General features: G+C 35.7%; 1 protein-coding gene across 4 annotated transcripts in view; it reads left to right on the top strand.

Annotated features, from left to right (window-relative positions):
* LOC150106320 (protein hu-li tai shao-like) overlaps positions 1-22,168 on the top strand; it is a 469,862-nt gene that overhangs the window by 282,272 nt on the left and 165,422 nt on the right. For all 4 annotated transcript variants that reach the window (XM_090393077.1, XM_090393078.1, XM_090393076.1 and 1 more), the window contains exon 11: positions 21,366-21,476. In XM_090393077.1, the coding sequence (XP_090249203.1) occupies positions 21,366-21,476 (111 nt within the window). The remainder of the gene's footprint in view (positions 1-21,365; positions 21,477-22,168) is intronic.

Here is a 22,168-nt window from a genome sequence, read left to right as displayed (position 1 = left end):
TATTTTTGGTACCCTCTAACGGAAAAAAAAAACAAAAAAAACAGCAGTTATCCAGGAGTTTTTCTTAGGATAACTGTCTCCCAAATTTTTGGAAAATTAATGCAACCATATTTGTTAAGGTTGGGAGAATTCTTCAAAGCCATTGCTGACTCAAAAAATAATCTTTCAGATCTATAACGACTCCTAAATAGCACATTCGTTTTCCTCCATCTAATCCTGTGTGAAGGAGTGTCCAAAGCATGGTCTGCCAGTCCTGACTTGCCATAGTAATAGTAGTGAATGTATCTTTCATGTTCTTCCAGGCGGATGTTCACTGATCTTCCTGTTTGCCCATAATAGGCCAAGTCACAGTCACACAGAACTTCATACACTCCTGGGTGTGCTAAAGGATGAAGTTTATCCTTAGGCGAGCAGATCAGAGTTGCCAGCGTGACATGAAGTTTGAAAGTGGTGCGAAGGCCATGTTTCAACAATACTTTGGCTATCTTTTCCGATGTACCTCTGATATAGGGAATAGAAATGGTCATGTTGTATTCTTGTGTATTAGGGGAGGGCAGAGTAATGGGCCTATGTAGTATTTTATCTATTTTGAAGGGATTGTAGCCGTTGGCTAAGAACGTATGGTGCAGGTATTGGAGTTCAGTGGTCAGAGCTGTATTATTAGAATAAATGGCTCTGGCTCTGTGTGTAAGTGTTTTTAAAATGCCGTACTGTTAGACTGAATGATGATGTAATTGTTTATATAGATATCTTCCTGTGTGTGTAGGCTTTCTGTAAATAGAAAAAGATAGTGATCCATCTGAAAGGTGGGTGACTAATGTGTCAAGAAATGGTAAACAGTTATTTGATTCTTTTTCTACTGTGAAGTGAATTTTGTGGTGTTGGCTATTTAGGTAGGTGACAAAAGCATCCAAAGTGTCTTGTCCATGGGGCCAGATGGCAAACACATCATCTACATAGCGTAACCACACTTGTGGCTTGTATGTAGCTGTGGTAAGTACTTTGTTTTCAAAGTGTTCCATGTAAAAATTTGCTAATGGAGGAGAGAGAGGGGAGAACCCATATATTTAGAAGTCGTTATAGATCTGAAAGATAATTTTTTTAATCAGCAATGGCTTTGAAGAATTCTCCCAACCTTAACAAATATGGTTGCATTAATTTTCCAAAAATTTGGGAGATGGTTATCCTAAGAAAAACTCCTGGATAACTGCTGTTTTTTTTTTTTTTTTTTTTTTCCCGTTAGATGGCGCCAAAAATAGGACTTTAGATCTTTTGTCTTTAGCAATTATATTGTTTCACTCACTCACTGTCGCGTTTACATGTGTGTTGTGCTCTGATGATGCTGAGTTGAAAATCAGCGAAATATAAGCGTTAATAAAACATCTTTGTTGATAAAAGTGTTTGTGGTGTTGTTAATACCGTGAAAAATAAGTCATGAAAGCATATGAGACTGCTTGAAATAGTGACATTGCACAAGAATTTGAAAGGTAAGGATTTTAGCAGTGCATGTATGGGTGACAGGCAAGGGATATCTGAAGGAAGAAATGTATACCATAGGTCAGAAGGATAAATCAGGTAGAATTAAATAGATGAGTAATCATTAAGCAAGAACCGGGGGGGGAACGTTGTGGAGGTTATATATGAAGAAATGTGATTAGCAATCTCTGGAGCAGTAGAAGGTTTAGGTAAGAAAGGCAAAATCAGATTATGGAAAGGAATTAGCGGATCAAGCCAAATGAAATCCCAAAGTTATTTTATTAAAGGGCAAGTAAAATAAAAAATACTTATGGAAAGATAAGTTTAATGAGTGTGGATAGTAGCAAGGTGACAGAACTAGATGAAATAATTGAGTTACTGAGTGATCACTTTGAAAGCATCTGTGATCTAAATGAGAATATTGCTGTGGTAGATACTGGTATGAGAATAAAAGTTGATGAATTGGAAGTATTTAGGATATTGCAGAATCTCATGTTTATTTTCACATAAGATTTTTTGCTTGGAGAGTGGTGAATGAGTGGAATGGGTTGCCAGAGTCAGTTGTGAGTGCTTTTTCTGTTAATGGGTTCAAGGAGAGGAATGATAGATTGTGTGAATAGATTGGGTCTCCTGTGATGATCTTCAGACTCCATGGAGGTGCCCGTATAACACTACTGCTAATAATAATAATACATACTTCTATGCAATGTCAGCTTATCTATTATGAGTACATGCAGAGGAATAGGTATTGCCTCTGACTAGACAATTTATTTACTTTCTCAGTTCTGGCAGAGGAGTGGAAGGAGAGTAAAATACTTCTGTTGCATAAAAGAAGTTTCATGACTAATTATAGACAGTCCATGTGGTCAGCCTAGTGGCTGTGCGCTTTGCAACCATATGCCTGAGGAAGGAGTGTCCTGGGTTCGATTCCTGTCGATGACGTAAGGAACTTAGCCAATAACCAAGTTAGCCGGTTTTGAGCGTGGACAGCAGGGTTTTTCCATCCAGTTTATCTCGGGTTTTTCATCCCACAAGCAGGCAAACTGCCCACGTGAACACACACGGATACAGTCATCACCGGGGATGCAGCAGAGGAGCGGCAAAATGGCTGCATTAATACGCCAGTAACCCCTCATTAGGAGAGGACTCGACCTGTCCTAGACAGACGAGAAGGATAGGATAGGAATTATAGACAAGCAAAGCAAATTATAGACCAGTCAGTATTTTGGGAATAGTGGTATAACTAATTAAAAAGTTCTTCAAGGACAGAATTTGGGAATTAATGGATAAGAATATGATACTCTATAAGGAGAGGACATGGCTTTGTGAAGAGCAGGTCATGCCTGTCATTTACTAATTTTTTTATAATAGTTTCAGCTGAGTTGGATAAAGGTATAGCTACATGATGATTCTCTTTGATTTTTCAAAGGCATTTGACAGGAAGCCATAGGGAACTCTTATGCAAATTAGGATGGATAGAAGGGTGGCTGATGGACAGATACCGAAGAATAGTACGAGGATGGTCTGAAAAGTTCTTGGCCTCGACCAGGGATGGCAACACTATCGACAAGATTTTATTTTTTCCAAGTTGGTACATCTGTCATAAGCATTAATGTGAAATTGCAAGTCATTCCATCAAGTAGTTTGTTTTTTAGCTGTCTGAAGCAAAAGTGTTGTCTGTATCCCTTGATATGGATAAAATCGAGTATCATGCAGTTATAAAATTCTTTGTAAAAGAAGGTTTAACACCAAAAGAAATTCATTCAAAGTTCATAAAAGTTTATGAGCACTCTTCTCCTTTATTTTCAACCATTAAGAAATGAGCTGTCGAGTTTAAATGTAGCCACACCAGTCTTGAAGATGTGAAGGGCGTCCAAAATGTGCAACAACAACAGAAATCTTTGATCGAGCATGATATGGTATTTGATGACCGGCAGTCAATTGCGTGAAATTTCTGAGCTGAGACTATAGGCATTTTAAAAGAACATGTAAGATATATTTTGCATGAAAAATTGCAAATGAAAAAGCTAGGTGCTGCGCTTGCTCACAGCAGATCAAAAACGCACTTGCATGAAAATCTCTGAACAGTGCTTGGAACATTTTAGCAAGAATAAAACTGATTTTGTGCATCGATTTATTACCATGAATGAGACTTGGATTCACCATTACACACCACAATCCAAACAACAGTCAAAGCAGTGGACAGAAGCTGGTTGTTCAGCGGCAAAGAAGGTTCCATCAGTAGTAAAGGTCATGGGATCGGTGTTTTGGGATGCTAAAGGCATTTTGTTTATTAATTATATTGAAAAGGGTAAAACAATTACCTGGGAATGTTATTTCGATCTTTTAACCAGACTAGATGAAAAAAATTTGTGAGAAAAGACCCACCCGGTTTGCAGAAGAAAAAATCATCTTTCATTACGACAGTACACCTGTCCACAAAGGTGTTTTGGCAATGGGAAAATTAAGGGATCTACACTATGAATTTTTCGAACATCCACCCTATTCCCCAGATTTGGCTCCCTCTGACTTCTGTCTCTTCCCAGAACTAAAACTCTTACTCGCTGGTCAGCATTTTTCTTCAAATCAAGAGGCAATTGCAGCTGTAGAGGGGTATTTTGCAGATCTTATTGAGAACCACTACAGGGACAGGATAATGGTGCTAGAGCATTGCTGGAATAAATTAGTCTTAAAGGAGATGATGTTGAAAAATAAAAATAATTTTGAAATTATAAATTTGGTTTTTCATCGTTAGGCTTTTTACTTTTCAGACCATCCTCGTATATAGAGGAATGAAGCCAGAAGAAAGAGGTTACCAATAGTGGGCTTGCAAGGCTTTGTGCTCTTAGCACATAGGTTTAAGGAGTCAGTGTGAGCACTTTGTCTGTTGGTGAGTTCAAGAAGAGGCATGATAGATATTATGTTGATAATTTTGGCTCTTGCACAATCTCTTCTGATGCAAAGGAAGTGTCCACATAATATTTTTTATTTTTCTTTTATTTTTTTATTTATAATAATATTTTTTAACACTTTGTCTTGCACTCACATAATTAATTACATTATAAAATTATAGAAATTACTAATTTTTAATTATAAAATTTACATACCAGTAATAGAAAAAATTAAAAAATATAAACATAAATGGATGGAACATGTTCAAAGAATGAAAACAGAAAGATTACCTAAACAAGCCTTAAAGTACAAGCCATTAGGAAAAAGAAAACCAGGACGTCCTCTTAAACGATTCAATGATGACTTCTAAGGCACAGGCCATGCTATGCCTAAATTCTTGATACGCATGATGATGACATACATATAATAATAATATTAGTTTTTTTTTTAAATTCACTGATGTTTATTACTAAAATTATGATTATATATTATGCATGTACCAAAACGTGTTGTGTTGTTTTTTTTTAGCAATGAATTTCATACAGATTTTCCTTTTTTTGTATAATGTATTAATAATAGTTACTGTATTTGGTAATTTATAGTTGCGGTTGAATAAGATTACATTTTTTTAACAGTATTTATAGTATAACAATAAGTTATTTATATATATATATATTATTTTTATAATTTTTGCTTTTAATGTATTTAAGCACTGTAAGTACAGTACTTCAATGTAATAAATGTATTTTTTTTTCTTTCTGTTGATCTCGGTTGAGATTTAATCTGTCAGCTTGCATCCTCAAAGCTTTTTAGTAAGCTTATCTGAGGATGACACTGTGTTAATTGAGGGTATTTTTATATTTATTTCATTTTATTTAATCTCTGTTTCTGATAATTATTTTTTTTATATTTTCAAGTGCTTTTATTATATTTATTTATTGCACAAGGGTTCACTCCGATTGGTGCAGTGAACTCTTTTTTTGCTATTTGCTTTAAGACTTTCAGAATTGAAATAAATCTCTGACTCACTACCAAAATACAAAATAAACACATTTAATATAACAAAAACAATATATATATATATATATATATATATATATATATATATATATACACACTTCAAACAACTTTACATAACTATAACTAACTACAGAATTAATTGGATCCAAGGCCTTTTAAAATAAACTTATGATTAAGACTAGACTAAACACTTTGTTTTCACAAAGACAAAATATCCATAGCCAATTTCTTTCTTTGTCAAGGCCCTTTTCTGAAGATATATGACTTTATTCTTCATTTTCATAGGATTCTTTCTCATCACTCATGCAGCACATATTAAGTCTCCTTTCCAATAGAAATAATAATTAGATCCGGCGTCCTTAATACAGATGAAACTTCCTAATCAGAGTTTTCTCGAACATTCCTTTAGAACGTAAATAGCATTTCTTCTTTTATTCAGTAATGCTTATTGACAGTCTTAACTCTTCCACTTTAAAAGAATTCACAGTTCTACGATTGCCTTTTCAGAACCTACTATAAATCTTCCAATTAGCATTTCCTCTAATATTCCTTTTAAAACGCCTATAGCAATATATCCCTTTTATTTATCAATACTTATTCCGCTTTAAACTTCATAGTTCCATGATTTCTTTTTTGGAATATACTATTAATTTTCCTCCGACTGTCACATAAAAAAACTCAAGATCCTCCAAATCTAGATGTCTTCCGGCTTGTGTCCTGAATTCCTTCGGAGCACTATCTTGTTTACTCTCCGTTACTCTGATACTGAACGCTTTCCTTGTCAGCTGCCAATCACACATTAAACGTCTTGGCGAGCATGCGCACTCCATGAAACTGGCAAGCGAGAAGCTAGGTATAATGGCTGGCATGTCTCCGTTAGCTTCAAGAGAATGTCTTCATAAAACACACAACTTATTATTTTAAACTACAAGAAAATCGTTTAAAGTAACACAACTATTCAAATTCGGTAAGTATACATAAATTTTTAACTGATTTACATATCACTTTGACAAAATAATTTCAATAATGGGCACATCGCAAGTGCCGACAAAGCGTGTTATGAAACTAAAACTAATAAACATTCTAACATAAGCCATTTGTAAAAATATTCAGAATTTAAAATTATGATTATTTTTACATCAGTTTCATCTTTCTCTAAAAATTTTTTTTTTTAATTTAAATATTTAACATACATCTAAGAAAACTTTTAATGCTTATTCACATTAAAAAATATTGTGATTCCTGCTGAACATTATTTAAACTCTCGGAATCACTAGTTTCAGAATCATCTGATGCTAGAGATAATTCAGAATTTTCTTCTTCCAATTTACTATACTTACAAATTTAATTGGCAATTTGGGATTTAGCTGACCAAATTGTATTCTTATTGGTTAAACCAAAATAAAAAATGATGGTACAACATGACAAAATTTCATGCCGGTTCGGGCATCGCCTGGTTAAACAAGGCCCCAGTGCGAACAGCGAAAAGTCAGCTGCTGGAACAAATCTGAAAACAAACCCCAACTCAACATCACCAGAGTTAAAGATCGGTACTATCAACGTAAGAAACCTGAATGGCAAAGAAATGGAGCTAGCCAAGGAATTAGATAAGTACCAGATCGACATAATAGGGGTGACTGAAACAAAAAAGACCAAAACTGGTGAGATCTTTCTGAGCAATAAATACAAAATGTTATATTCAGGCAATGACAATCAAGGAAAAGAAGGAGTAGCGATAGTATTCAACACAAAATACGAGGCTAATCTTCTTGAATGGCAGTCAGTCTCAAGTAGAGTAATGTGGGCAAATATGAGAATGGGGAACTGGACAATGAGACTTATTTGTGCCTATAGTCCCACAGAAGGTTCTACTAAGATAGAAGTGGAGAAATTTTTTGAGGCTTTAGAAAAAGCAACTGACACAATGAAAAAGGAAAAGTTGGTCCTTGTTGGGGATCTAAATAGCAGAGTAGGAAATGATTGTGAGACATACAAAAATATTTTGGGAAAATTTGAAGAAAAGAGCAAAGCTAATAATAATGGCAAATATCTGTTGGATTTCTGCTCAGGACATGGACTGGTTATTACTAACACCATGTTCCAACATAAAAATGTGCACAAATTCACATGGAGAGAAGAGGCTAGTAATAAGAAAAGTCTCATTGACTATGTTATTGTTGATAGTGATGTTTTCTCCCTGGTGCAGGATACCAGAGTGTACAGCAGAGGATTTGAAATTGGAAGTGATCACTATTTAGTCTTGAGCAGGATAAAATTTAATTTCATATTGAAAAGAATAACATGTAAGAAAGTTTTAAAGCGAATAAAAGTTGAGCAGCTCTCAGATGTTAACTGTAGACTAAAATACAGAAAGATTATTGAAAAGAAAATGAAAGAGTTTGAGAACAGGAATCAAACCTTGGAGATTCGGTGGCAAACTCTGAAGAAAACATTGATTGATTCTTCCAGAGAGGCATGTGGTGAGGTTGTGTGCAAGGATAAAAAAATCAGAACTCCCTGGTGGACACAGGAAGTTGAATAGGCAGTGAAGGAAAAGAAGAAAGCATATCAAAAGTTCCTGGCAAATAAGTCAACTTTTACTCTTACAGAATACAGAGACAAACGTAAGAAAGCTAAACAGTGTGTAAAACTAGCTAAACAAAAGTCATGGGAGGACTTTGGCAAGAATATAGAAAATAAATATCAAGAAGGTGGCCAAATATTCTGGAAGTTGTTGAAGAAGCTAAGGAATGGAGGAAAGAGTGCTATAAAAGGAGTTAGAGATGATAAAGGTGACATGAAAACAGGAGAAAAAGATATCCTTGAAGTATGGAGTAATTACTTTGAAAAACTGCTAAATGAAACAAGCAGTGATGACAGCACAGTGATAAAAAAAACACTGATAAAAAACACCATAACCAGGTATGCAGTCAGGAATACATATCCATACTTGAAGTAGAAAAAGCCATCAAAGGCTTGAAATGTGGAAAGGCAGCAGGAGTAGATGATATTCGACCAGAAATGCGGAAGTATGGTGGTATAAAAGTCTTACAGTGGCTGCACTGCTTAGTTCAGAAACCCTGGACAGTGGGAAGAATTCACATTGATTGGAGTAGAGCTCTCATAGTACCCATATATAAAAAGGGAAATAAAACTGCATGTGAGAATTACAGAGGTATTTCCCTTCTGAGTGTTCCTGGCAAGATCTATGCAAGTATACTTGAGAAACGGTTGAGAAGAATTGTGGAAGAAAAGCTTGGTGAAGAACAAGCTGGATTCAGGCCAAATAGAGGCTGTCAGGATCAGATCTTCACTTTACGACAAATAGTCGAGAAAGCATGGGAATATAACAAAGATCTGTATTTAAGTTTTGTCGATTTGGAAAAGGCATATGACAAGGTGCCAAGAGAGAGAAGCTATTCAGTACGCTGCAGTTATATGGTGTCAATGGGACATTATATCAAGCAATACTTAGTCTTTATTTGAGTTGTAAGTCAACAGTTAGAATTGAAGGAAGTACAGGAAGATGGTTTAATGTTAAATCTGGTGTGAGACAAGGATGTACATTATCCCCTCTGTTATTCATTATCTATATGGATCACATTATGAAGGAAAGTGATATTAAACCTGATATCAAAATTGGAGATGTTAATGTCAGCTCTTTGCTTTATGCGGATGATGTTGTACTTCTAAATAAATCCGCTACAAGTCTGCAAGATTCCCTGACTAAATTGAATAACTGTTATAATAGATATGGTATGAAGGTCAGCAATAAAAAGGCAAAGACAATGAAAATAGGCAGAATCATTGAAAATGTCAACTGTGTTGTGAATGGAGAACCTGTGGAACAAGTAAAACATTTCAGCTACTTAGGCACAATTTTTACTGAAGATGGTAAATTAAATATAGAAAAAGACAACAGAATCAGCAAAGCTGGTATGGTGGGAAGTCAATTGAATAAATTCATATGGAATAAGAGAGAAATTAGTCGAAACACTAAATTAGCTGTATACAAGACAGTGTTCAAACCAGTTTTAACTTATGGATCTGAGAGCTGGGTCAGAAGTAAAACACTTGACCAAAGACTAGAGACCGCAGATATGAGAGTCCTGAGAAAGATTAGAGGCGTGAACAGATGGCATCAATGGCAATATCATATTAAAAATGAGGATATTAGGAAAGAACTTGACATTGTCAGCATCCAGGAATGCATTAGCAGAGCTAATCCAGGTGGTATGGTCACTTAAATAGAATGGGAGAGGAAAGATTAGCAAAACAAGTGTTCTCTGCCAGGTTGGCAGGAAAATGACCCAGAGGAAGACCAAGATATAGGTGGATTGATACGGTACAAAGTGCCTTAGACGATAGAAATATAAGATCTGATAATGTTGAAGTCTTGACAAGTAACAGACTGATTTGGAGAAAAATTGTAGATAGGAAGTTAGTAATGATGTAATTTTTTTCATGTAGTACTGTCATATCCTGTACACCCCTTGACGGTACATGGCAGGAATTTGACGATGATGATGACAAATTTCATTTCCTTATTTCTCAAATATTTCATTTAAAATACTTGAATTATGCCCTAAATCTACAGAATCATCACCATCAGAATCCAATTCTACAGGTGTCTGAGATTCTACAGGTTTCTGAGATTCTATATCCTCATTAACTAAATTAGAGGTATTTTCATTCCTTTGGTTTATTTAACTTAGAGTCAGTTTGATTATCATCACTCTTACATTGTACATTATCTGAATTATTTACCTTGGGATTTCTAAAATTTCCTGCAGTAAGTTTTGTTTTACCCAAATTTCTTAATTTTCTCCCTTTCTGTGTATTTGAAATATGAGGTTTAAAACTATTCCCTTTCCTACTAACTGATTCTGAATGAGATGCACAATTAGTATCAGAAAAACAACTCTCATCCTTCAATATTCTATTCATATTGTCTCCTAATATAACGAAATTTCTACTCCCTAAAAAATACTTTTTTAATCTATCAAAGGTACATTTATAATTTTATTAGGATTTTTGACATCTTGAATCCTTAAATTCACAGGAGAAAATTTGTCTAGAATTCTATATGGACCTGAAGCTTTCCTTCCTAATTTTCCAACTCTTTTTATTCTAGATTTGTCATCTAATAATATTAAATCTCCTGGTACAAATGACTTATACTTTCTAAAACGATTTATATGTTGCCTAGTTTTCTGAGAACTTAATTTACTTATTTCACCTACTAATCTGTGAGTAGTGGAAAATTTATCTACTACTGTTTCCAGATACTTATTTATGTCATTGTATCCTGTATTAGGAATGACTGAAACAAGTTCATTAGGAAAGATTGGATCAAATCCATATAAAGCAAAAGATGGGTTTTCTTTGATAGCAGAATGAAAAGCAGATCTACATGCAAATAATGCTTGAATACTTCAATGTTTGCCAGATTGGAAAGTATTTGCTTTATATTTTTATTTAGCCTTTCACACATACCATTACACTGTGGATGGTAAGGTGTAGTAAAAATCTTCATAATGTTGAGAATTTACATGATTGTAAGAACAGTTCAGATGTAAAATTTGCTCCTTGATCTGAAAGTAAGGTCTGAGGAGTTCCATATCTACAAATTATCATATTCAAGAACTTTCTTGCAATAGTCTTTGCATTTTGATCCTTCATTGAGACTGCTTCAGGAAATCTAGTTAGCATATCTATGACTACTAGAATGTATCTATTGCCTTTTTTCAGCAATTGGCAGTGGACCTATCACATCAATAGCAACAGCCTGAAAAGATCTAATTGGAAATGGTTGTAGTGGAGCTTTTCCTTTGAAAGGGGATCTTATTTGGCACTTATGACGTGATTTGACATCGTATGTCACTCTTCATACCTTTCCAGATGTAACGATCCTTTATTCTTTCCCAAGTTCTAGAAAATCCTTCATATCCTGCCAAGTCAGAATCATGGAAAGTGCACATAATCCAAGGAATCAATTGAGTTGGTGCCAATATTTTCAATTTCAATGTTCCATCTTCCATTTGTCTGGAGAAGAATAATCCATCTTTATCAAAATATAAGTTTTCCAGGTTTAAAAATGTATCCAGTTGAGTTTCACCCTTCGATACTGCTTCATAAATAGTTTTAAGTACAGGATCATCTTTCTGAGCTTGGACAATCTTATCCTTTTCCCAAATTTGTGAACTAGGTCCTTTACTCATAAGAGTCTCAATATTAAACACTTGATGATTATCATTAGGGTGTTTAAAAACTTCAGGAGATTGCTCTAATTTTCCATTGTCACCTGATGTCCTGTCTAAATGGCATTCTAGTCCACACAAGTATACTGTATTATCAACAAAATTGCATGCAAAAGCATGACGTTTCAGAAAATCAATTCCAAATATTACTTGTACATTTGGATTTGAGGATTCTGGAAGAACAACTAATGGATGACAAACTTTCAATGGAAAACAAGGAATTGAAATAAAAACATTGATTTGCTTATCAGCTGAAATTTCTGATTCAAATATACCCTTTAATTTAATTGGATAGCTTAAATCTGAAATGTCATTTGGAATTAGAGATTTAATTGTGTTAAACAAACTATAAGAAATGAGTGAAATATGTGCACCTGTGTCAAGTAAGATTTCACAAGGCACATTTTCAATAAATCCTTGTAGAACTGTCAAAGGATTACCTCCATTAGCATAAGGAGCTAATACTACATCAACCTGTCTTTCAGGGTTGGAGCTGTCTTTAGCTTTACCCATGTCCAATGAGTAGTTTCACATTTCTGTCCTTGCTAGTATGATATTGGAATAATAATTATTCCCAGATTTTTCTTTATTCTCTGATTTTTTATTTTGAAAACAAGATTTTTCCCTAACATAACAGTCCTTAGCAAAATGACCCGGTTTACTGCATCTAAAGCATTTTGGAACATATCTCCTTGGAAATGTTCTATTCCTGTCAATACCATTAGATTTACAAGATAAAGATTGATTATCTGTAAGATTCTTGGATATTGTTTAATCAGGTATCATCTTAGACAAAAGTTCCTGTCCTTTTACTATTGGTCTCTGTTGTCTTTCTATTTCTTCACTAAGAAATGTTTTCAGTTCCTCTAATTTTCCTAAATCATGTAATTGTACCTTGGAATCAAATTCTGGATCTTCATCAGTGAAATTCACAGAAATTTCTTTAGACTTTTTCTTAGCACCTTTTAATTTTTGAAACTTTCCTTCTCTCACTTTATCTGCAGCGAAAATGTTAGGAGAATGAGTTTCATTATACTGGAAAGAATTTACCTTATTATTTTCAGAATGAAATATATCTCCAAGTCTCTCTTCCTTTTCCCTTACAAGTTCAAAACCTTTTTCTTGTATGCTGTTTCTTTCAAGTTGTCTTTAAGGCCATGTCTAAATTGATTAAATAGCAACCATTCTAAAGAGGATTTCTCTTCAGATGAAACATTAAATTTATGAGCAATACTCCAAAGTCTGTGATAATATCCTGAAACAGACTCCCTATTACCTTGGATGCACTGATAATTTTTCGAAATGTTAGGCCCTAATTCTCTTACACTTGAAAATTCTGATGTTAGCAAACTTTTAAATGTTGCATAACTGTCGGTGTCTCTCAGTAAATGAGATGTCTTTAAGAATGTTTTGGCTTTGCCCAATAATTTATTCCAAAGTATAATTAACAAATGAAAATATGACCATTTTCCTAAATCTCTAATTTTTTCAGCATATCCAAAAAATGTTTCTACGCTTTCACTACTATCTCCTGAGAATGAAGGTATTACTAAAGTTGGATTAACAAACTTAAATAATTACTCTTTCTGGATTCTAAAACAAAGTTAGGTCATAACCCATCCTCTTATGCATAAATTTTTAACTGCTTAACATATATTTACAAAATAATGTCAAGAACAGACACATCGCAAGTGCCGACAATGCGTGTTATGAAACTAAAACTAATAAACATTCTAACATAAACCATTTTTAAAAATATTCAGAAGTTTAAATTATGATTATTTTTACAACTGGTTAGTTACTTTGTGTTGATTTGATTGGTGTGTTGGAAGTAGGCTGATGGTTTAAGATGTCAAATGAATGATCTGAAAGGTCTGATCAGAGTGAAATTGGCAATATATTCTGGTGTTATTACATCTGTCTGTCTGATGGTTAACATTTATTTTTGTTGTGGTCTTCTTTTTGAACTAATTTGGAGTCTCCCCCCCACTGTGGCAGCCTTTTTATGTCTTTTGAGGCTTTTGATTTGTATCGGATTTGAGTTTGTGACTTCCTCAAGAATATCTCGGCATCTCTGATCCATAAAATTTGGTAATTTTTTTCTGTTTTTGCTTTTCTTGCTTGGTACATCAGATTCTGGTTGAATGGTGTTAAATACTCAGCTGGGAAGATTGGTGTATTGCCTTGCGATGCGTTCAGGCCCTTAAGATGACTATGACAAGTGCGGCTCGTGACACGTTTCGTTTTTGCTCTTCCCGGGAATCCGATTTACAGTCTTAATATCATTATACTGTAGGGAGATGTCAATTGCAAGGCCTAATTTCAAAACTACATCTCTGAGGTTTTTCTGTAGGTGCAGTTTCAGGAAGATCGTTTATTACAAGATCTGTTTCATATTGTTGCTGATTTAAACGTTCGTATTGTAGTTTAGGGAATTAAGTTCTTGAGAGAGTTTGGATGTCTCTTTCATCAAATATGTTACCTGTTGTTTAGTATGTTAACACTAATTTTGATGTCTTTTACCGTTTGCAAGACTTCATCCACTGCTAAATTATTACGATTGACCAAATCCTCATTTCGCTATTTTTTTTGTTATTTGTTCTGTTTATCAAAGAGTTCTTGCACAAGATCTACCAAGCTTGCTTTTATAGTCTCTAGACCGTCTTCTATTAGTATATTTAAGGAGTTCAAATTATAGGACTCACCTGTATTTTTTTGTTTGTTCAGTTCGTTGTCTGATTTTGCCCCAGTGTAATCGGCTGTGCCATAGGTGGCTGCATTTCTTTATTCTCCCTGCAGAATAGGCACTTCCATTCTTTGCGTGTTGTATTGGATTACATTGCCAGGTTGTTTCTGATAGGCTGGCACACATAAAGTGTAGATTCCTATGGCATTTCCTACAGGTTATAATTTTCATTGGACGATAAATCCTTCAGGCATTTGATGTACTTCATGACTCACCTTTCTTCCCTTGAGCAACTGTAGCGTGATTGTAAAGAATGAGACGTCTTTTGCTCTTTGCTCGTTGTTGACAATGGTCCTCTCTGTTCAATTTTCAGCACTCAAAATTTGGATTCTTAGCTGATTTTGGTGAATTTTATATCACTGTCTTCAGTGTGACAAGTAGAATTACTTGGGAACATTTTCAAATTAAAAACAGGAGTTAGAACCGCTTTAAAACTATAAAAAATGGGACCAGCGATATCACCGTGTGCCCGTTTATATTGCTCTCTTGCTGGGTAGGCAATAGTATGTCATATCAAAATATGATGACAATGAAATTTTCGATGCTCTGCTGCAAATTTTTATTTCCAGTCATTTTTGAATAAGGACCAATACTGAATAAATATATTTTCTTCTAGTATCATATACGTGCGTGACCTGATTTAACCTTTTCCCAGAGAGAACAAAAGCTCCAACTCCGAAGAAAACTAGAAGAAAAACGCCAAAATGGAGACAACAGTTGGATAATAGACTACAAACAAACCAAACTAGTGCAAAAACCAAGTGACACCACTAGCAGCCACCAAGGAGACCAGTATGCAGGCACTGCATAGGAAAGTGCAAGATCCTTGTGGTCAAATCCATGCCTCACAGAACCTTGCATATCCACTTCACCTCTATCCGTGGCCTCAATTCCAACCTTAATAACGTTCACTACCATCTGCATTCCACCAAACCCCACCTACTCTTTTTAACAGAAACTCAAATTTCACCTTCCCCAAGCACCATCCATCTCAACCTTCCTAACTATACGCTATTTAACTCCTTTCGACCCAAGAGTGGCACTTGTGCCTATATCTGCTCTGAAATACCCTGCCAGAGAGCACCTAACCTAGAATCACCGAACTTCGACCTGCTTTGGCTGAAGATATCCCTCTCCCCACGCAGTCAAATTCATCTGCTGTCTCTATTGCTCTCCTAATACCACAAATCACTGTGAGCTATTTCATTTCCTCTCCTTAATAGTTGATTTTCTCCAGTCCCATTCTCCTAACAGCGAAATCACAATGATTTTAATGTCCATAACACCAATTGGCTTTCCACTTCCAGCTATACAGATCCTGCAGGCAGAGATGCTGAAACATTTGTCATCACTAATGACCTTACACAAATTGTTCAAAAGCCGACCAGAATATCAGATAACCCAAACCACTCCCCAAATACCCTAGATCTCTTCCTTACTAATGACCCCTCCAAATATGTGGTGAGCCCTCCCTGGGTAATTCTGACCACAACCTAGGCTCACCTCCTCTCCCTTGCAACAACGCCTACACAGTCACTCACACACGAGTAGTTTGGCATTATAACAGTGCCAAATGGCACAGTCTCCGAGACTACTATGCTTCATTCCTATGGTTGGATTACTGTTTCCAGTCTTCCAACATATACGCCAAACGTATCACCAAAGTAATCCTCACTGGCATGAAAACATACATTCCCCACATTACTCTGAATTACCATCCCCTGTCTGGGTTCCATCCCCTATTGGAACACTTTTTTGGGGTTCCCCCAAAAGATGTGCCATGGTTGTACAAGTGAAAAAATCAGGCATACCACAAGTGGCTCAAATCAAGAACCCCATCCTCCTTCAAAGCCTACACTGAAGCCTGAAACAGATGCAAGAAAATTATCAAATCTAAAATACCAAAACTTCCTGTTTCTTAAGTAGGACACTTGCAGCCTGTCCAAATGGAAATCATGCCTTTTGGTCTCTTGTCAAGGCAATTGGTTGTAACTTTTGCTCTACACTATTCCCACCTCTATCATACCCAGATAGCTCAATTGCAACATCACCCACAGAAGAAGCTAACCTCCTGGCTTCACACTTTGCCTCCAGTGCACACATAACTTACAATGGCCAATGCCATGCCCTACAGTCATTCCAACTGCCCAGCATACAATGCCCCCTGTATCCTTTTACAAAAAGATATCATAAACCTGTTGTCTGAATTAGACACACAAACATCTCCTGGCTGGCCCTGATGGCATTCCTCCAATTGTCCTGAATGTCTGTGCACCAGAACTGACTCTTATCCTATGCCCTCTGTACACACACTCTTACTCCACTGGTATATTCCTAGCTTTGGCCAGTTTCCAAAGCCTGGAAACTGGCCTATATATTCAACCCATTCCTAAAAAGGGTGACAAATCACTACCATCTAACTACCGTTCTATCTCACTCACTTCAGCCCTATCTAAAGTGATGGAGAAAACCATCAACTCTCAGCTCCTAATCTACTGTGAAGGTCCAGCTATTAAGTGACCACCAGTACTAATTCCGTCAAAACCGATCAACAGGAGATCTACTCTCATACATCACCCATCGCTGGACAAATGCCATGGAGAAATTCGGCAAATCCCAAGTAGCTGCACTTGATATCTCTAAAGCTTTTGACCGGGTCTGGCACAAAGGCTTACTAAGCAAACTCCCATCATTTGGACTGTCTCAGGACTTATGCAGATGGATTGCCAGCTTCCTGTCTGGACGAACACTATGTGTGATGGTAGATGGCTTCTTATCCTCTCACCATCCAACTAATGCTGGGATCCCACAAGGTTCAGTTCTCTCACAGACCCTCTTCCTGCTATATATCAATGACCTACTTCAGTTGACCTCTAACCCAATACACAGTTTTGCAGACAACAGCACATTACACTCCTCCCTTTCATTTGACAAACCCTACTCTACACAACGCATAGAGCATCAACCACCACTGCCCTTAATTCCGACCTCCAAGCCATCCTCCAATGGGGCTCAGATAACCTCATCAACTTTAATGCTAGTAAAACCCAGGTCTGTCTTATTTCTCACAAAAAAGAACCATTTCCCCCCCAGCATTGTTTTTGATAAACACTTAAATTCCCAGTCAAGATGAGATTTCTCTTCTCGGAATTACCCTGACATCAAACCTCTCCTGGCATAAATACATCACAATCATTGCATCCTCAGCTTCCATAAAACTAGGTTTTCTAAGGCACTTCTGACTGACTCTATCCAGCTAGACCTTAGTCTTCCTCTGGGTTTTTTCCTATCATCTTGGCATCAAACACCTGTTTTGCTAACTATACCATCTAAGATTAGCCCTGCTCACACATTCTTGAATGCAAACAATGTCAGGTTTCTTCCTGATATCTTTATTTTTAATATGACTCTGCCATTGATGTCATCTGTTCACCTTTCATAATCTTTCTCAGAACTCTCATATCTGTAGTCTCTAATCATTGACCAAGTGCTTTATTTCTAACCTAACTCTCAGATCCATAACTTAAAATTGGTTTGAACACAGTCTTGTATACTGCTAGTTTAGTATTTTGTCTAATTTTGCACTTATTCCATATAAATGCATTCAACTAGCTCCCAACCAAAAACAGCTTTGCTTATTCTATTGCCTGTTTCCAAATTTAATTTGTCATCTTCCCCAAAAAAACTGTGCCTAAATAGCTAAAATATTTTGCTTGTTCTGTAGGCTCTCCATTTAGAATGTAGCAGAAGTTTTCTGTGTTCCTGCTTATTTTCATAGTTTTGGTCTTTTTGTTGCTGATTTTCATGCCAAATTTATTACAGTTGTTATTCAGTTTAGTTAGAGAATCTTGATAGCTGACCTGCATTTTATGTGTTTAGGAGTGATTGCTATAAACCTGTATCACCTGTATAAAGCAATTTCAGTATCCAGTTTAATCCCACTTTCTTTCATAATTCGATCCATATAGACAATGAAAAAGCACAGAGATAAAACTTAAATATAAACTATGTAATTCTCTGTATAATGTTTCATTTACCATATATAATTGTAGTGATTTGAAAAGCTTTTCTCTCAGTATCTTGTATGTCTATTCCTGATCTACAAAAGTTAAGTACAGATACTAGTTATATTCCCATGATTTGTCTACTATTCATCTTAAAGTAAAAATCTGATCCTCTATTAAGCCTGAACCCAGCTTGTCCTTCTCCAAGTTTCTCTTCCACAATCTTTCTCAACCTCATCAAGTATGCTTGCATAAACCTTAAGTGGGAACACTTAGTAGAGAAATTCCTCAGCAATTCTCACATTCATCTTTATTTCCCTTTTTTATAGATGGGAACTATGAGAGCTCTACTCCAATCATCTGGAATTTGACCTTCTGACCATTACCTCTGAATTATGCATTGTAGCTGCTGCCTGCATTTTAAGTGTTTCTGGTCAAATACCATCTCCTCAAGTTGCCTTTTCATATTTCACATTTTTAGTGGTTTTTTTCTACCTCAATTGTTGATATGTATTGCTGTTTGCATTCCTCTTGCAAATTTTCTACTACTGTTCTGTTACTGCTTGTTTTGTTTAAATATTTCAAATTAATTTCTCCAGACATCTACGATATCCTTATCTTCAATTTGTATGTTTTTATCTTCATTTAAACTGCATTACACTTATAAATGAACTGGAAAATGTTTTTTAGGATTGGGAAAAGGTTTGCCATCACTGCACTATGAAAATAAGACCCTCTAGAAACATATCATTTCTATGTTGACTGTGTTTTGCGAGTAAAGTAGACATAGTTTACTCACCACAGCTAATTGGGCCTTTATGTCCTATGCTGTATAAACATGCAGTGGATTAATTCTGAACAGGTACATTTTACTAAAACACGAGTGCCATCAAATATCTTATACATTGAGCTTGCTGTCTGTGGGATCACTGATATAAGAAATACATTTTAGCAGAAGCCACCACCACCTAGTCAAGTGACTGATTCATTTGTCAACAAGGTTATCAGTAGTTATGCATCACTAGTCTCTCAAGAAATTGTCATCCATATTAACATCCCATACGTCAGAGGTGTGTCTACTTGAATCTCCATATGACTTAAATCAATTGGTTTCAAAGTGGCTTTTTGCTTAATTAATAAACTTATCCTTTCTAAGATCTGTGAAGGACAAACTTCATCCTGATGTCTATCACATTCCCTGCACCTGTTATTTATTATGCATCGACCAAACTGGCAAATACATTTGTTTGGCACGAATGGTCTGGAACAATCTGGGCATACTGAATATTCCAATAAACTTATCCCTTCTAAGATCTGTGAAGGACAAACTTCATCCTGATGTCTATCACATTCCCTGCACCTGTTATTTATTATGCATTGACCAAACTGGCAAATACATTTGTTTGGCACGAATGGTCTGGAACAATCTGGGCATTCTGAATATTCCATCTCATTCAAACATAGATTGTTTGGGAAAAAAAAAAAAAAAAAAACTACAAAAGTCATTTTTTTATATAGAGTGGTTGTATATTGCTCAGTCGGAATAAATCTGAGGATTATTCCTTTTGTGGGAAATTGTTCTTCTTTATGCATTTTAACATATATAAAAATGTTGTTAGTTTTTTAGAATATTTTGGACCTGGAAGTTCTGCTTTATTCCTTTATTGAGGTATATTAAAGGGATACCTCTCCATAAACTCTCATTTACTAAATCTCACTGAGTGGCCCTTAAAGGATTGCTACTAAAGTCATCACTCCTGACCTGAATCATTCCAGGACAGGAAACTCAGCAGTGGCTCCATTCATGGACAGGCACAAAAACCCAAGCAAAACTGCACTTTTCCCCCAGGAAGCAAGCTCAAAGACAAACATTAAATATCATCAGCAGGAGCCAGAACTTTTCACACCTTATTATTAAAATACTTTGGATTAGAGATGCAAGTTTTTTTTTCACTTGGTTATACTATAAATTAAAGATGCCAAGAAATTATATTCTTGGTTTAATCCTCTATCCAGTTGTAAGCAAGCAATGTTTGTGTGTCTTCATGACTAGGCTACTCATATATAGAGGCTAATGACTTTACATCAGTTGCCTTAGTATCCCATAAGTCTGAGAAGTCATTATCCTCTATATACAAGTAGCCCACTTGTGAAGATACTTTATGCATCAACATTGTTTGCTTACACATAAATAAAGGATTCAACCAAGAATATAATTTCTTGGCATCTTTAATTTATAGTATACCCAAGTGAAAAAACTTTCAATATCTATCTCTGATCTAGAGTATTTTAATAATAAAATTTGACACCTTTTTTGATTACTTGTATATGGGTAATATGACTTCTGCATTGCTTCAGCTTTTGTATCTCTTCTGGGTCTAGCTCCCACTGGTGACATTTATTAATGCTTCTCATTGGGTTGCTTACTTCCTGTGGAGTAGAAAGGTTCTACTTGTTGGTGGGTTTTTGTCAGTCACTGGGTGGAACCACCACTGAGCCTCCTGTCCTGGAGTGATTTAGGTCAGGCGTAATGCGTTTAGTAGTGATCCTTTAGAGTCATTTAGTGAGATTTAGAGTGATCTTTTATATGAGAGTTTTTGGAGAGGTATCCCTGCACTTAAACATACCTCAGTAAAGGTCGAAACTGGTCTGGGTAGTGTCCTTCCCATAATGCATTGCATTAAACATATCTGAAAGGGTGGTGCGTGCGCGCGCGCGCGCGCGCGCACATGCGCACATGCGCACTTTATATTATGGGATGCTAAGACAATTGATGTGAAGTCACTAGCCTCTATATACAAGTAGCCCAGTTGTGAAGATAATTTTCATGCAATATAGTTTCTTGGCATCTTTAATTTATAGTGTAACCAAGTGAAAAAAAACTTTCAACATATATTTTCGAATCATATATTTAGCATTGTAATAAATAAATAATTTTTTTTATTTTTTATTATTTTTTTCCTGCAGTGGATTCAAGAAGGATCACCTTCTCATACTGCTTCAGTAAAAATTGAAAGTCCACATCAGTTCATTCCAAAGTCTGGTGATCCTAACGAATTCAAACGAAAGCAAAAGGAAGTAAGTTTGAAAGTAGGGAAAAAAAAAAATTAAATATACAGTATTGTCTTGCTTAATTTTTTCTTCAACCAAATTTGCTCTGAAGCAATGATTACAGTGCTTTGTTTCTTGTAACTTAAAAAAAAAAAAGCGTGTGTGTGTGCATGTGTAGATATACACGCACAAATACAGTAATCTCTCAGGTCATCGAACTTCTGGTATACAACACTGTAATTAAACATTTAGATATAGTTCGCCTACTGTTTGTAGATCTCTCTCCTTTGCATTTTGCCAAGAATAGTCTATTCATGATGAAGGGGGGGGGGGGGGGGGAATGAAGGATGTACGAATTGGTCGGCAACATACGAAATCACATGCTTTCTTGTTTGTCGCTGTACTGGTACTAGTTTGATTTTTATTGTCGCTTTTTTTGCATTATTTTTTTATCATTAATTTGTATGATGGATCCAGTACAGTCAACAAGTTCTGTTGTTAAATGTTTCAGTAGCTCTTGCAAAAGAATATTGAATAATGTGCTGACATTCTGAGAAAAAGAATTGTCTCCTTGTTCCCCTTTCTCAAGTCATAAACCGTGCAAGTGCAATTGCAGGCGTATCGGGGTCGACTGTCAAAAGGTGAAGGTAAGCCAAAATTTAAATCTCCTAAAAAAAAAAAAGTGCCAGAGTAAAGAAAATTATCGAAACCGTAGCTTT

Source organism: Typopeltis vanoorti, chromosome 5, assembly GCF_054136105.1.
Source record: "Typopeltis vanoorti isolate ZY-2024b chromosome 5, IOZ_Tvanoo_1.0, whole genome shotgun sequence".
NCBI lineage: Eukaryota > Metazoa > Arthropoda > Arachnida > Uropygi > Thelyphonidae > Typopeltis > Typopeltis vanoorti.
This window is presented reverse-complemented; position numbering and strand designations above follow the sequence as displayed.